Source organism: Chrysemys picta, chromosome 15, assembly GCF_011386835.1.
Source record: "Chrysemys picta bellii isolate R12L10 chromosome 15, ASM1138683v2, whole genome shotgun sequence".
NCBI classification, from domain to species: Eukaryota; Metazoa; Chordata; order Testudines; family Emydidae; genus Chrysemys; species Chrysemys picta.
The window spans coordinates 30,360,871-30,376,640 of NC_088805.1; the positions used below are offsets into that span (position 1 = coordinate 30,360,871).

The window sequence follows — 15,770 nt, forward strand, 5'->3', positions numbered from 1 at the left end:
ACTAACCAATATGGTCTCTTAAAGCACAGCATGTTCATTTCTGACCAGGTAACCCACTGGGATAGTGAGTGCTCAGCCATGGAAATCACTGAAAGGCGAAGACAAGGGAAACAATACTACTTCCTCATTACATTTTGAAAGATAGATCAACTTATGCTAGCTTCAGAGGCGATAAAAAGTCCTATAAATGAGACAGCTGACAGGTAATGAATGAAAGCAATAATTCTTCACACGTACACATCATTTTGCATCTCAGAGTGTTTTACAAAGATGAGAAAGTATTATCTCCCATTTTACAGATGGGTAAATGAGGTTCAGATAGGTCAAGTGACTTGGCCAAGGTCACGGAGTGAGTCAGTAGCAGAGCTGGGATAGGGAAGGGAAGAACTCAGGTCTTTCTAATCCCTGTCCTGTTCTCTATCAACTGGACCACACTGCCAGCAAATGTGTAGCATTTCACTGGTATAGATATTGTATTGCACACTCAACTAAAGTCATCCTGAACAGTACAGTTTGTACTGTAGATACAATACAGGTCAACAGGAGTTCTTCAAAGGCTCCATGGGTAGATAAGGGCCCAATCCTGCAAACCTTTATTTACACATCAAATCCCATTTGCAGAATCTGCCCCTTAACTGTTATTTTAAAAAGCTCTAAGAACCCAGTCCTGCAGGCTCAGAAATGCAGGATTGGGTTATAAATGTTTAATATAATGTTCTTTTAAAAAAAAAATAGTAGCGTATTTCCCTGCCTGCCCTGCTCTCCGCTCCCAGAAGCACCAGTTTCTCAGTGTTTACAACTTCAGAGCTATCTTCCCCCAAAGGCACATTCTTCCAGTCAGAATCCTCTGCCATGCTGTGGACAAATTTAATTTGCATTTTGATTGCTTTAGCTTTCTAATCTTCTGTCTCTAGCAAAGTAGAGCAGCTAGCCTCGGAGCTCCATCAACAACACAGCTGACAAAGAGAACAGAGACCCATGCAGCTTTACCCCTTCTCCCAAGGACACTCCATAAAAGCACCATGTCCGGTTTACTGTTTGGTATAGATGTGGGAGGTGCCCATGTGTGCTCAGGATAACTGGAACGGGAGGAGGGCAGAGGATCCAAGCCCATTTACAGGATGGTTTCAGAGTTGCCCACTGGGAGACCTGTCTTTGGTCTACCTTTACTTCCCCTGCCCAGTGCCACCCCAACACAATTCCTGTATGTAGCCATCAGGCTCAGTGGAGTCTCGAACAGCCACATGGCTCTTAAAAGGAGTTATGGGGCTGCAGAAGCATCGCATAACCATTTCAGACATGGCTCCTACCCCTCAGTCTGTGAAGAAGCCAAGACACAATGCAGAGACTGCTTTGAGACTAGACGCTGCAGGAACACAGGGACTTAGGATTGGAAGGGACCTCCTGGGTCATAAAGTCCAGTGCCTACTACAGCAGGGACACAATGCCATCCAAGACCTTATCAAGCACCCCCTGAAAACTACTTAGGTTGTTTGCACCCAACTCCTCCTATTGGGAGGCTGATCCAAAACCTCCCTCCTCTGAACTTTCTGCTCATTTCTGGCCTAAATTCATTCATGGCCAGTTTATACTCCAGTATCACCACAGTCCTTCAGCTTAAATAGATCGTCTCCGTCCCTGGTGTTTACCACCTGATGTATTAATAGAGCGCAACAAGGTCCCCTCTCAGCCTTTGTTTTGCTGCACACTAAGCATGGGGTGAGTTAAACTGTGGCAGTCTAACCCACATGAACATGACCATGTTACTGTGCTAGCGGGTAGTGGGGTTTCCTTCTGGCCCCTCCAAGGCTGAGGTGCCCCACAATGACCCTAGCTCGCTCAGTGCAGAGTGGAGCTACCTCCTACAGCTGTCTTTAATGTTGTCAAACAAAACCAATTCTTTCAAGAGAGACCTTCAGACCAGATCAGAGGTCTGGATAGGTATCCCCTAGACCTCAACACATCATGGCTCTAATGTCATCGTCTGTGCAGGCAATCAGCGTCTGAAGGCACTCACGCATTGTCTCTCTTCAACCACATTCAGAATGTGACTGAAAACCCTGTAATTGTGAGCATTATGGAATGACTGGGTAAACAAACTTACTGTATATTTGTAATTAAGACAGTGATTATCTGGATGTATTGGCCGAGTGTATTTGAGCAATAGCCAATATTCATAATGGAACTGGCTAGGTGTGAAACATTCTCCTTGATTTAGGACAAGACAGCCTATCATCATGGATGATAAAAAGGAACAGGTGAAGTGTAATTAGATTAATTAGCTACATTACAGGATTCACTTTATGACTCTCCAAGTGACAAACTCTCCCAGTTGTCACGTCACAACAGGGTAAATTCTAGTTTTGAAGTTAGGTGAGTTGTACCAAGAAAAAACTAACCGTGTCCTCCAGAGCAGCTGAACACTTGGCTTTCCTGAGAGTGCCTGCCTCAGGGTAACAGAGCAGAATCTGGCTCTAAAGCCACCTGACTTTCAGAGATGTTGAGCGCCCATTACTTGGCCATTGAAGTCAACTGGCCTGGTCCTGAAAAATCTTATGCAAAAACTCTAAGCATCTCAGTAGTCCCATTAACTAATGAACTCATTTGTGGGTAAAGGTGAGCACACAGATCTTTTCAGGATCCTGTGGGTGTATAGCATCTCTGAAAAAAATCAAATCACAAATGTCCTGTGACCAGGATAGATACAAGAAACAAGCATTCAACAACTATGGCAACCCTAAAGACAGAATAACACACAGCAATTTGAGACCTTACCAAGGTATCATAGGCATTGAATCAAATTCATACAAGGGTCAGCAACTCCCTCTGCCTGCACTGGGGCTTGTCTTTACATATCTGATGGCAAAAAATGGCTTACAGGAATATACCCAGGAAAACATGAGTATCCTAGCATATCTCCATTGCTACAATGATCAAATCCTCAATCCCAGACACCTTCCAAGATCCATGGGTCCTAGACATGCTAATTACAACATGTGGTGTACCTCACCCAGTGCACTAAATGCCCCAATAACAACTAAGTGGGTGAAACCAGCCAATCACTACACTCTCAAATGAATGCACACAGGAAAATGAGAAAAGACAAAAACAACCTATGGTGAGTGAGCGAACACTTTTCACAAAGCGATCACTCTACAGTTGCCCTCTCAGTCCTCATCCTCAAAGGAAACCTGCACAACACTTTCAAAAGATGAGCCGGGAACTTAAATTCATTACTCTGCTAGGCACTAAAAATCATGGACTGAACAGAGACACTGGATTTATGCATTATTACAGCTATCTGTAACCCACTAATCTCCCCATTTTTTGTCCTCTGACTGCCGAGGTGTTAATGGGCCACTCCACCTTGACTGGTCCCTTACAATATGTGCTATTTATCTATGCTAAACAATCTGTTCCATCTTGTATTTAGCTGTGACAGAAGTTGATTCAATAAAATATATTACCTCACCCACCTTGTCTCTCTAATATTCTGGGCCCAAGACAGCTATAACAACACTGCATACATGGAGCTGTCGTGTAATTCCAAAGAGGAGTCAGGGATGCAGCAGCTAGCCCTTTGTGACGGGGGCCGTCGGGGGAAGAAGAGAACCTTCAGCAATTATAGAAAGAGCCTGATGGTATGAACACACTGAGCCAACTGTCCTATCACAAACGAAAATTCTGGGACTTTCTGCAGCAAGTTTCTGAAAAAGCCATAAATGTGTAATATCTGATAAATCCTGTATCAGGGAAATTCACCCAGCACTGGCAGACAGATGGACTTTATGTTCCAACAGCTCTTCCTTTTTCTGACTTCTAGGATCCTATGAGGTCTTTTAAGTCACGCACTACCAAACCCTATGCCCACCGCACGTGACAGAGCACTGCTGTCATGTCAGTCTCTCAGTCCAGAATCTCAAAGTTAAGACAAAAATATCTGACTGCCATACCAAACAATGCCGGCATTTCCTGCAGCGAACAACCCGGGCTTTTGCAGCAAAAGAACAATGAAGTTGAACAACTCTGCCACCCTATGGGCACAAGGTAGAGTCTCAGTAAATCACTCCACAGAAGGCACCTTATGAAGACAAACTTCTGTGCAGAGGGTTACAATCCATTTTTAAATTTGATTTCATAGGCCATGGTGCCACATAAACTCCCCTCAATCCTCAGCACAGCTCCCACTCATCATAGCAAGAGGGTTGGACAAAGATCAAGGGTAGCAACTAATTATTAGGCCTCAGTCCTGCAAATATACATACAAGTAGCCCCATTATGCTCTGAGAGGACGGGGAATCAGACCTTAATTCGTAAAGTTACTGCTGTTTGCAGCATCACTCAGTGAAAAAAAATTACACAACCCCCTTTTAAGACTGTTATTAATCTCCCCTTTTATTTATTTGGTTGCTGGTGAGTCCAAATGCCTGACTTGTGCATACATATCCAGAGGCCCTGAGTTGAATGAGACCATGCACACTTCTCAGAGCTGCCTTAGGGTTTGGTTACACTGGAGCTGGAAGGTGTCAATTCCAACTCAAGGAGACATACCCACACTAGCTCTAATCAGGCTAGCATACTAAAAACAGAAGTGTAGCCACGGTGGTGCGAGTGGTGGGAGGAGCTAGCCGACCCCAGTACGATCCTGTCCAATACCCTAGGTACGTACTCAGGACGGTTAGCCTCTCCTGCCGCTTGCCCACCACAGCTACATTTCTATTTTGGTGCAATCGCTCGATCAGAGCTAGCATGGGTGTGACTCCTTGAGCTGGAATTTACGCCTTCGAACTCCACCAAGCCTAAGCCTGAAACGGCTCTGAGAAGGGTGCACCATCTCATTCAGTTCAGTGTGATGTTAGCTCTGAAACTTAATGAAGAGGCTTTATGGCTTTATTTTTAAGTAATGCAGGTGATCAGTTGAACACATAATTTAAACCTTTCAGATCCAGCACAGACATACCCTGAAGCAACATTACACCAGGCCCCATTCAGAAGGTTCTTTGTGACCATATTGGTTAGATACTTGATACTTCTTTGCAAATGAAATTTTGCATTCTGCAGAATCGTTATCTGTCATGACAACCAGATAATCTACCAAGCAGGCTGAAACCACGGGTCGTTTGACACACCTTTCTTAGAACTCTGCTGCCTTGCGTCTACGCCAACCAACTACTTATGGGCCTATGATTGCATTGTCACTTTGCCCCTTTATAAAGAACAACAACAACAATCCACACGTCTGCAGCAGCTTTCAGCAAAGGAACATTTTATAGACATGAATTAGTTCTCATGACCCTCCTGGTAGGTTACGTATTATTTGTTTTACAAAAGGGTAAACAAAAGCACAGCAAGATCAAGGCATGGGCCCAGGGCCATGGTAAATCAATGACAATCTTTCCATTGCCTTCAGTGGGTGCTAAATGTGGCCCCAAGTCACACAGTGCAGGGGCTCTCAACCTTTTTCTTTCTGAGCCCCCCCCGCCCCCCAACATGCTATAAAAACTCCATGCCCACCTATGCCACAACAACTGGTTTTCAGCATATGCAGTAGATTAAAAGCCAGGGCCGGCGTAAGTAGGTAGCAAGCAGGGCCATTGCCCAGGGCCCCACGCCACCGGGGGCCCCACAAAGCTAAGTTGCTCAGGCTTCGGCTTTCTGCCCTGGGCCCCAGCGCGTCTAATGCCAGCCCTGCTCTCTGGTCTACTTTGGCGGAACCCTGAAACCTGCTCACGGCCCCCTAAGGGGCCCCAGACCCCTGACTGCGAACCACTGACATAGTGAATAAGTGGCAGAGCTGGGAGTAGAACCAGGAGTCCTGAATTTTCCTTGAACTTCTAGACACCACTGCCACTACAGAATAAGGATTGAGAAATAAAAATAAAAAATTGTAATCAGAACGTATGAACCAGAGAGTCCTGCTTGGCAAAATCAAATGCCCAGTGCCTCTGATGTAGAGTCAGTCCTGGGAGAGAGATTTGTAACTCAAGTCAAATCACTTTTGAGCCAAACAACAAAGGCTGTAATACGGCTGTTTGCAGCTTACCTCACCTGTTTATAGAGAAGACTCGGCTTTCTAACTTCACTTTATGCAGAATGAAAAGAGTCCATTCCTCAAAACCCCATCCACTGCCAAAATCAGAAAATTATACCGGTTCCATCCCAGCCCCAAAACATATCTATGCATCGGCTGGAATCCGCTGGTGTATCAGGTTGTAAAGGGAAATCAAACTTCCAATAGCATGTAACACAGACACATCATGCAATATCCCATGAACTCAGTGTGCCCGAAGTTATAAAAAAAGCAATGACAAATAGAAAACAAACCAACCAACTGCCTAAATGGACATTAAAACTGGGCCAAGGAGATGAGAAAATGGAAAGAACAAGCCTGCTAAGATACTGCAGAGTTTCTAAGCTTTCCCTTCAGACAGCTACGTTTGGAGATTGTGGGGCATCAACGGATTCTGCATGAAAGCCCTCTCCCATCTCCCCTGGGTTACTTACCTCAGCCCTCCCTTCGCTTATTTCTTTTGTTCCTTTCCTTTTCCCTTCCTCACTTGATAACAGCAACTTCTTATTTCCAACATGAAATGAATTCAATCATTGACCGTTAAACAGTCAAAAGCGAACAGAGAATGGCTCCATTTCCACCATTTCTCCACACCTCTCAAAAAAGGGCATAACCTCCCCCCCAAAGAAGCCCAAACCATTAGAGACAAGACACATTAAGATAATTAATAAGCGTTGTGGATGAATTTTATAAACAATTTTCCACCTTTTTCCTGACAAGAAAATTAAACCTCATTTTAGTTTTTAAATGTTAAATGCCAAGATCAAAAATAAAATAACTAAATGAGAGAGCTCAGTGATCGGCCTCAGCTCACTAGAGGCCCTGGGGTCTTCATGGGAGCAAGAGTCTGGCTGCCTAAAGCTCACTGTGGGATCAGGGCCTAGGAAATCACATGGCAGAAGTTCAACAGTGCTGGAAACAATGTTTAGAACAGCATGAATTAAATGGTTCTGCTCACCTCAGGTTTAATTTGCGATCTTCATCACTGCCAACCTCCAGCTAAGGAGGGAAAAGAGGGATAGAGAACATGTTATGCACTGGCTGTTTCCTCCTTATCATCAAAAATTCCTCACACTTTTTAAAACAATGATTTTTTTTCAATGTCCACAGAAACATAGTGCTATCCAGCCACATAAAATATTTCACCTGGTGCAGGATGTCAAAGGGGCTCACAGGGAGTTTAAAACCATTAAGCCCCAACCCTGCAAGCTGGAGGGCAGATCGGCTTGCGGATGGATTGCCTAGACATCACAAGGGATGTGCACACAGCCCTCCCATTGAAGTCAGAATGTTAGCAAAGAGCGGGGCGTACGTAAATCCTTCAATGAATGGGGCAGAGTGTCACTATGATGGATGGAATCAAAACGGTCCAACTCTGTTTCATAAACCTTATGCTGCTGATCTCTCGCAGGTGCCTCTGCGTTTAGGCCAGGAAGATCTGAGCTCCCTCCCCAGTTCAACGCGCGCAGCCTACTGATAAATATCATCTTCCTAAACGGCCATGGATTTGTTTTTCTGAATTTTTTGCAAGTATTTTCACCGACCAAGGTAAGGTAACCTGGCCATTAGAAGCAAGAGTAACACCTAACACAGCTGGTGAGCCTCAGCACAAATGTGGCTTTTACACAAATCAGCAGAAGTTAATTTGGCCTTGAAACTTAAAAAAGCATAAGTGTCCTACCGGTTTTTATTAACGTTTCTATTGCAGTAGTGCCAAAGGCCACAACCAGTTGGAGCGCCCTTCTGCTGTACAATGTACAATGCTCTTAAATGTTTTTTGTGGACCTCAACTAAAAAAAAGGGTTTTAACAAAATTTTCAAGGTTAGAGGGTTTTTTTAAATGTTCAGACTTCAAAAGGTCAGAGTTAATGATGCCAAAGAATTTGCTGCTCATAGCTAGTAGTTATGGGTCTTAATTTGTTATTGGACATTGAAATGATGATACACTAGCTCTATTACAGCTTTGCATAATCTGTATATTAGACGTATATCTATTCAGTGGAAAGGAGATATTAAAAAGCAATGCAAGATTACTGTGACTGATGGAGCTTTGAAGAAAAATATATTTCCTCTATTTTTATAGTTTGTTTACTTTGTGCATTTACCACCACTTAGCGTACTATCAGTTGGGTCCTTATCCTGAAGTCAGACTCCTGCAGAAAAACCCCTGGACCCATGTGGAGTCCCAGTGATTTCAAGAAATCCATTGAAATTACTGGACACAGGATCCAACTGCCTGGATTCAGTTGCAGTGTTGGGGACTAACAAGGGTCAGGCTGGAGACTCTTGCCTACATGCTCGGGGATTTACTGATCGCCATATTTGGGGTCGGGAAGGAATTTTCCTCCAGGGTAGATTGGCTGAGGCCCTGGAGGTTTTTCGCCTTCCTCCGCAGCATGGGGCAGGGATCGCTAGCAGGAGGGTTCTCTGCCAATTGAAGTTACTAAACACAGGATTTGGGGACTTCAACAGCAGAGTCAAGGGAAGGGTAGGGACAGTTTTGTGGCCTGCAGCATGCAGGGGGTCAGACCAGATGATCATAATGGTCCCTTCTGACCTTAAAGTCTATGAGTCTATGAGACTTGGTGAGCTCCCCCACTTGTCTGTTACACAGCAATGGGGAAACATACAAACATTTTTTTAAAATTGTGATTGTAAAAAGGTGTGTGAAACCACAAATATCATCAGGGAGATTCAGAACCTGAAGCTACTTGACACTCATTTTTTCAAACGGACTAGGTTTCAAGTTGACCTTTTTAAAAAATAAACAAAAATAGGCACAATAGAAAGAATTAAGGGCTCGACATTACAGAGGACAGAAACCTTCTTAACTGGCTTTAGCTCTTTGGACAGAACATTTATGCGAACTGACAAGGCTGGCAACTTGACTGGATATTTGCTAGGTTATATAAAAATATCATTGTCTTGCATTGGACCCATCACTGGCAATGCCATTTCAAGCACCCACTCATCCCCCAGTATGTCCCAGGCACTCTGAGTGATGTCAAGCCATGGCTCTTCACGTGAGAGCATGCTGAAGTCTGCATCGCGGAAGGATAGATTGCTCTTTAGGCCCTGATTCTGCACCGTGACCTGCCCAAGCAGACGGCTGAGCCTGCAGGATTGGGGCTTTGCTTACAGCAGAAAAGTTGCTGGAGATCTGATAGGTCAAGGGAGCTATTTGAATTTATAAAAAATTAGCGACTGTGCAAACTGATTTTCTTCCCCGAAAAAAATTCATAAGGGTTTCTGACATGCCATATTGACACTATGACAACTCCCCTGAAGACAACATTAGCATCCATTTTATAAATCCATACTGGTTTATGTGTTATTAAGAAGCAGGCTGTAAGAGCTCTTTCATAGTCAGTAAGACCTTTTGGGTCAATAATTCCCTTTTTAAAAAGTCTCTAAATACATACTTGCTACAGACTCAGCCTTTGTAGAGCCTGTAAATCCATATTTACAAGAAAGAGTCTAACAGATCAGGGAAAACAAAGACACAGTTTGGCTAGAAATTACTTGTTTTTAATTAACATTATACAAACCAAAAATGTTTAAATTTCCAGGGGTGATTCATAGATTCATGGACTTTTAGATCAGAAGGGACCATTAGGATGGAGAGTAGGGGGAGATATCCTATCTCAGCCGTTCTCTATGTGCCACTTACAGCATCTCTGTTCCTGGCTCATAAAGATGCTTTTGAAAAGGAATTGCCCTGTCTTTGGAATACACTCTATTGCATCAAATGGCACAGGTGAGCCAATACTGTGTACCACAGAAGGAGACCCCCACTTCCTTGAAAATAAGCTGTATACCCTTACATAATATGATGCTGAATAGACATAATGCAGAAACACTCCAAAGACAAGACAGACACACCAAAAGCCTGATTCATCTCTCACATACACTAGATTAAAACCCGTGTAACCCCACTGACTTCAGTGGGATTACTCCTGATTTATAACTGTGTAAATGAGATGAGAATCAGGTCTCTCTGCTTCACCGGTTCACAGGGCAATCAATAGTTTATGTACAAAATTTAGGTTTCATTCCTTTTTTTTTTTTTAAGTAAAGATTTTAAAAACCCTTATGGAAACAGAAATATTTTCATGATTTTATAACATTTTCAGTGAAACAAGACGGGCGAGGTAATATCTTTTATTGGACCATCTTCTGTTGGTGGGAGAGAAGTTTTTGAGCTTACACAGAGCTTTTCTTCAGGTCTCAAGTTGCAGTGAGGGAGGTTTAGGTTGGATATTAGGAAAAACTTTTTCACTAGGAGGGTGGTGAAGCACTGGAATGGGTTACCAAGGGAGGTGGTGGAATCTCCATCCTTAGAGATTTTTAAGGCCCGGCTTGACAAAGCCCTGGCTGGGATGATTTAGTTGGGAATTGATCCTGCTTTGAGCAGGGGGTTGGACTAGATGACCTCCTGAGGTCCCGTCCAACCCTGAGATTCTATGATTTCTTCTTCTGATAGGAAGAAGAGCTCTGTGCAGCTTGAAAGGTTGTTTCTCTCATCAACAGAAGTTGGTCCAATAAAAGGTATTACCTCACCCACCTCGTCTCTCTAACATCCTGGGACCCACACAGCTACAACACAGCATTCAGCATTTTTCAGTGAACACAGTTAGAAAATAAACAGTGTCTCGTGGCTTGGTAAACCCAAACTCACAACCTGGAGCTAGGGCAGTGCCCCCAGGGAATTAAAGGCTGAGTCCCAGGTGCACAGATTGGAATGAACAAAGTAAACAAAGAGCATCCCTGCGCTGGGGACAGTCAATGAGATTTTTACCAGCCACTCCCCATCACCTCCCATACGGGTGAGTGACAGGGATTTGACAGGTGACAAATAGGACTGTTAACCTGATAGGAGAATGGACACAGGGAGAAGTATATGGGAGTGAGGCCCAGGAAAGTGGGATGCTGCGTAAAGGGAAGGCGTGGGGGTGTAGGGAAGGACACAGGAGAGCGAGGAGTTAGGGTAGGGGAACACAGGGCCTGTCTTTGGGGCTTATAAGGCAGGGGAAGGAAACAGGAGTGTATAGGGCAGGAGAAGAGGAACAGGGCAGAGGAGATAACAGAAGTGGGGGCATATGGTGGTGGTAATAAGGCAGAGGAGTATAGTAAGGTGTGGGGCCTGGTGCAGAGAAAGGAGGTATAGTGGAGTGATTGGGGCAGAGAGGGTACAGCAGGTGTGGGCTGTATAGAGGCAGGAGACAGAGTGGGGCAGAGTTATACAGCAGGTGTATGGGCCAGAGGGATATAGCAGAGTATGGGTCTGTAGAGGCAAGGCTATATAGCAGGGGTTGGCAACCTTTGGCACACGGCTCACCAGGGTAAGCACCCTGGTGGGCCGGGCCAGTTTGTTTACCTGCCACGTCGGCAGGTTCGGCTGATCCCGGCTCCCACTGGACCTGGTTCGCTTCCAGGCCAATGGGGGCGGCGGGAAGCGGTGGCCAGCACATCCCTCCTCTCGCGCTGCTTCCCGCCACCCCCATTGGCTCGGAGCGGCGGGGTGTGGGGGTATTGCAGGGAGCGGGGGCAGGGAGTGTACAGCGGGGGGGCAGGGGTTATATTGCAGGGAGCCGGGGGTGTACAGCAGGGGGGCAGGGCGCACGGTGGGAGTATTGCGGGGATCAGGGGGTATTGCGGGGTGTGGGGGCAGGGGGCACAGGGGGTGTACTGTTGGGTGGGGGGGCAGAAGGTGTGCAGTAGGGGGACAGGGGCATGTGGGTATATTGTGGGGGTAGGGGGTGTACAGCGGGAGGCACGGGGGCTGTACAGCAGGGGGCAGGGCACACGGTGGGAGTATTGCGGGGAGCAGGGGGTATTGCGGGGTGTGGGGGCAGGGGGTGTACTGTTGGGTGGGGAGGGCAAGGGGTGTGCAGTGGGGGGGCAGGGGCATGGGGGTATATTGTGGGGGCGGGGGGTGTACAGCGGGGGGCAGGGCGCATGGTGGGGGTATTGCGGGGAGCAGGGGGTATTGAGGGGTGGGGGGAGCAGGGGTTGGAGGGCGGGGGGTATATTGTGGAGTGTGGGGTGCGGGAGTGTACAGCGGGGGGGGTGCACGGTGGGGATATTGCGGGGAGCAGGGGTAGTGCGGGGTGTGTGGGTGGGGGCAGGAGGTGTACAGCGGGGGGCAGGGGGAATGGGGGGTATTGTGGGGTGTGAGGGGTGGGGGTGTGCAGCAGGGTGTGGGGGGCAGGGGGTGTACAGTTGTGAGGGCAGGGAGCACGGTGGGCATATAGCTGGGGGTGTGGGGCAGGGGACATGACGGGTATTGCGGGGTTTGGAGGGCAGGGGGTGTACAGCGGGGATGGGGGCAGGGGACATGGTGGGTGATGGAGGGCAGGGGGCATGGGGATATAGCGGTGTGTGGTGGGGATACAGAAGGGAGCACAGTGGGTATATTGTGGGAAGCAGGGGGGGCAGGGTGGGTATATTGCAGGGGTGAGTGTATTGCAGGGTGTGGGGGCAGGGGGTGTACAGCAGGGGGTATATTGCAGGGAGCAGGGGGTGTACAGCGGGGGAGCAGGGAGCACAGGGGGTAGATTGTGGGAAGCAGGGGGTGTATAGCGGGGGGCAGGGGGTATTGCAAGGTGTGGGGGGCTGGGGTGTACAGCGGGGAGGCGGGGGCAGGGGTATTGCAGGGGGGCGGAAGGCATGGGGGGGTATTGCAGGGAGCAGGGGGGCGGGGGGTATTGCGGGGTTTGGGGAGCAAGGGGTGTACAGCAGGGGGCAGGGTCACGGTGGGTATATTGCAGGGGTGGGTGTATTGCGGGCTGTTGGGGGCAGGGGACAGGGGGTGTACAGCGGAGGGGCAGGGTCACGGTGGGGATATTGCCGGAAGCAGGGGGACAAGTGCAGGGGGTATTGCGGGGTGGGGGGGCGGAGGGCACGGGGGGTATTGCGGGGGGACAGGGTCACGGGGGCTATTGCCGGTAGCAGGGAGGACAAGGGGGGTATTGCCAGTAGCGGGGGGAGCAGGGGGTATTACGGGGTGGGTGGGCGGGGGGGGTGTACAGCGGGGGGGCAGGGTCATGGGGGGGTATTGCCGGTAGCGGGGGCGGCAGGGGGTATTGCGGGGCGGGGGGGAACGGGGGGTATTGCGGGGGGGCAGGGTCACGGGAGGGTATTGCCGGTAGCGGGGGGCAGGGGGTATTGCGGGGCGGGGGGGGAACGGGGGGTATTGCGGGGGGGCAGGGTCACGGGAGGGTATTGCCGGTAGCGGGGGGGGCACGGGGGGTATTGCGGGGGGGCAGGGTCACGGGGGGGTAGTGACGGTAGCGGGGGGGCAGGGGGTATTGCGGGGGAGGGAAGGGGTATTGTGGGGGGGTGCGGGTCACGGGGGGGGTATTGCCGGTAGCGGGGGGGCAGGGGGTATTGCGGGGGGGGCACAGGGAGTATTGCGGGAGGGTGCGGGTCGCGGGGGGGTATTGCCGGTAGCGGGGGGGGCACGGGGGTGTAGCGGGGTGGAGGGGCGGGGGTGTACAGCGGGGGGCACTGGGGGTATTGCGGGGGGGCAGGGTCACGGGGGGGTATTGCCGGTAGTGGGGGCGGCAGGGGGTGTAGCGGGGTGGGGAGGGGCGGGGGGCACCGGGGGGTATTGCCGGTAGCGGGGGGCGCGGGGGGTATTGCGGGGGGGCAGGGTCACGGGGGGGTATTGCCGGTAGTGGGGGCGGCAGGGGGTGTAGCGGGGGGGGGGCGGGGGGCACCGGGGGGTATTGCCGGTAGCGGGGGGCGCGGGGGGTATTGCGGGGGGGCAGGGTCACGGGGGGGTATTGCCGGTAGTGGGGGGGGCAGGGGGTATTGCGGGGTGGGGGGGCGGGGGGGTATTGCCGGTAGCGGGGGGGGCAGGGGGTATTGCGGGGTGGGGGGGCGGGGTGGTACGGGGGGTATTGCCGGTAGCGGGGGGGGGCAGGGGGTATTGCGGGGTGGGGGGGCGGGGGGGTATTGCCGGTAGCGGGGGGGGCAGGGGGTATTGCGGGGTGGGGGGGTGGGGGGGCACGGGGAGTATTGCCGGTAGCGGGGGGGGCAGGGGGTATTGCGGGGTGGGGGGGCGGGGGGGTATTGCCGGTAGCGGGGGGGGGCAGGGGGTATTGCGGGGTGGGGGGGCGGGGGGGTACGGGGGGTATTGCCGGTAGCGGGGGGGGGCAGGGGGTATTGCGGGGTGGGGGGGACGGGGGGGGGCACAGGGAGTATTGTGGGGGGGCAGGGTCACGGGGGGGTATTGCCGGTAGTGGGGGCGGCAGGGGGTGTAGCGGGGTGGGGGGGCACGGGGAGTATTGCCGGTAGCGGGGGGGGCAGGGGGTATTGCGGGGTGGGGGGGGCGGGGGGGCACGGGGAGTATTGCGGGGGGCAGGGTCACGGGGGGGTATTGCCGGTAGTGGGGGGGGCAGGGGGTATTGCGGGGTGGGGGGGCGGGGGGGCACGGGGAGTATTGCGGGGGGCAGGGTCACGGGGGGGTATTGCCGGTAGTGGGGGCGGCAGGGGGTGTAGCGGGGTGGGGGGGGCGGGGGGGGCACAGGGAGTATTGCGGGGGGGCAGGGTCACGGGGGGGTATTGCCGGTAGTGGGGGCGGCAGGGGGTGTAGCGGGGTGGGGGGGGCACGGGGAGTATTGCCGGTAGCGGGGGGGGCAGGGGGTATTGCGGGGTGGGGGGGCGGGAGGGTACGGGGGGTATTGCGGGGTGGGGGGGCGGGAGGGTACGGGGGGTATTGCGGGGTGGGGGGGCGGGGGGGCACGGGGGGTATTGCGGGGTGGGGGGGCGGGGGGGCACGGGGAGTATTGCCGGTAGCGGGGGCGGCAGGGGGTGTAGCGGGGTGGGGGGGGCGGGGGGGCACGGGGAGTATTGCCGGTAGCGGGGGCGGCAGGGGGTATTGCGGGGTGGGGGGGCGGGGGGGCACGGGGAGTATTGCGGGGGGCAGGGTCACGGGGGGGTATTGCCGGTAGTGGGGGGGCGGGGGGGTGTAGCGGGGTGGGGGGGCGGGGGGGCACCGGGGGGTATTGCCGGTAGCGGGGGCGGGGGGTGTAGCGGGGGGGGGCAGGACGGGTCCATCCCCCTTTGCCCGCAGCCCGGGGCCTGGCGCGGCCTCCCCCCGGGTCCGGCCCGGGGCCTCCCCGCCCGCCCGGCCCGGCTCACCTCGCTGGCGCTGGCCGAGGAGGCGGCGCTGGGGGTCGGCGAGCGCTGCAGGGTGACCAGGGCCATGGCTGGGGCGCGGGGCTGCCGGCTCCGGGCCGGGGCGGAGCGCGGGGCCCGGCTACAGCGACTGCGGCTCCCGGCCTCCGGCCGCCTCCGTCCGCTGCTGCTGCGCAGCCTCCGGCCCGGGGAGGGGCGAGCGGGCGGCGGCGGGAGAGCGGCCCGCGGGGCCGGGGGGAGGTGGGCGCGGGCCGAGGGCGGGGAGGGGGGCGGCAGGGGAGGTGGGCGCGGGGAGGGGGCGGCAGGGGAGGGGGGCGCGGGCCGAGGGCGGGGAGGGGGGCGCGGGCCGAGGGCGGGGAGGGGGGCGCGGGCCGAGGGCGGGGAGTGGCCGGCAGGGGAGGGGGGCGCAGGCCGAGGGCGGGGAGGGGGCGGCAGGGGAGGTGGGCGCGGGCCGAGGGCGGGGAGGGGGGCGGCAGGGGAGGTGGGGCACAGGACGGGGAGGGGGCGGCAGGGGAGGTGGGCGCGGGCCGAGGGCGGGGAGGGGGGTGGCAGGGGA

The 15,770-nt window shown here is 52.6% G+C and overlaps 1 protein-coding gene across 3 annotated transcripts in view; it reads right to left on the minus strand.

The window, feature by feature from the left end:
* Positions 1-15,429, minus strand: part of SSH1 (slingshot protein phosphatase 1) — a 62,291-nt gene extending 46,862 nt beyond the window's left edge. Inside the window, exons 1-2 of one of the 3 annotated variants that reach the window (XM_065568817.1) lie at positions 15,218-15,429; positions 7,029-7,069 (exon numbers count right to left, since the gene is read on the minus strand). In XM_065568817.1, coding sequence (XP_065424889.1) covers positions 7,029-7,069; positions 15,218-15,283 — 107 coding nt within the window. In that variant the 5' untranslated portion in view covers positions 15,284-15,429. Of the gene's footprint in view, positions 1-7,028; positions 7,070-7,751; positions 10,109-11,447; positions 11,472-15,217 lie in introns of those variants that run through there. The other 2 variants (XM_065568818.1, XM_024101526.3) reach the window with 2 other exon arrangements.
* Between the last annotated feature and the right edge of the window lie 341 nt (positions 15,430-15,770).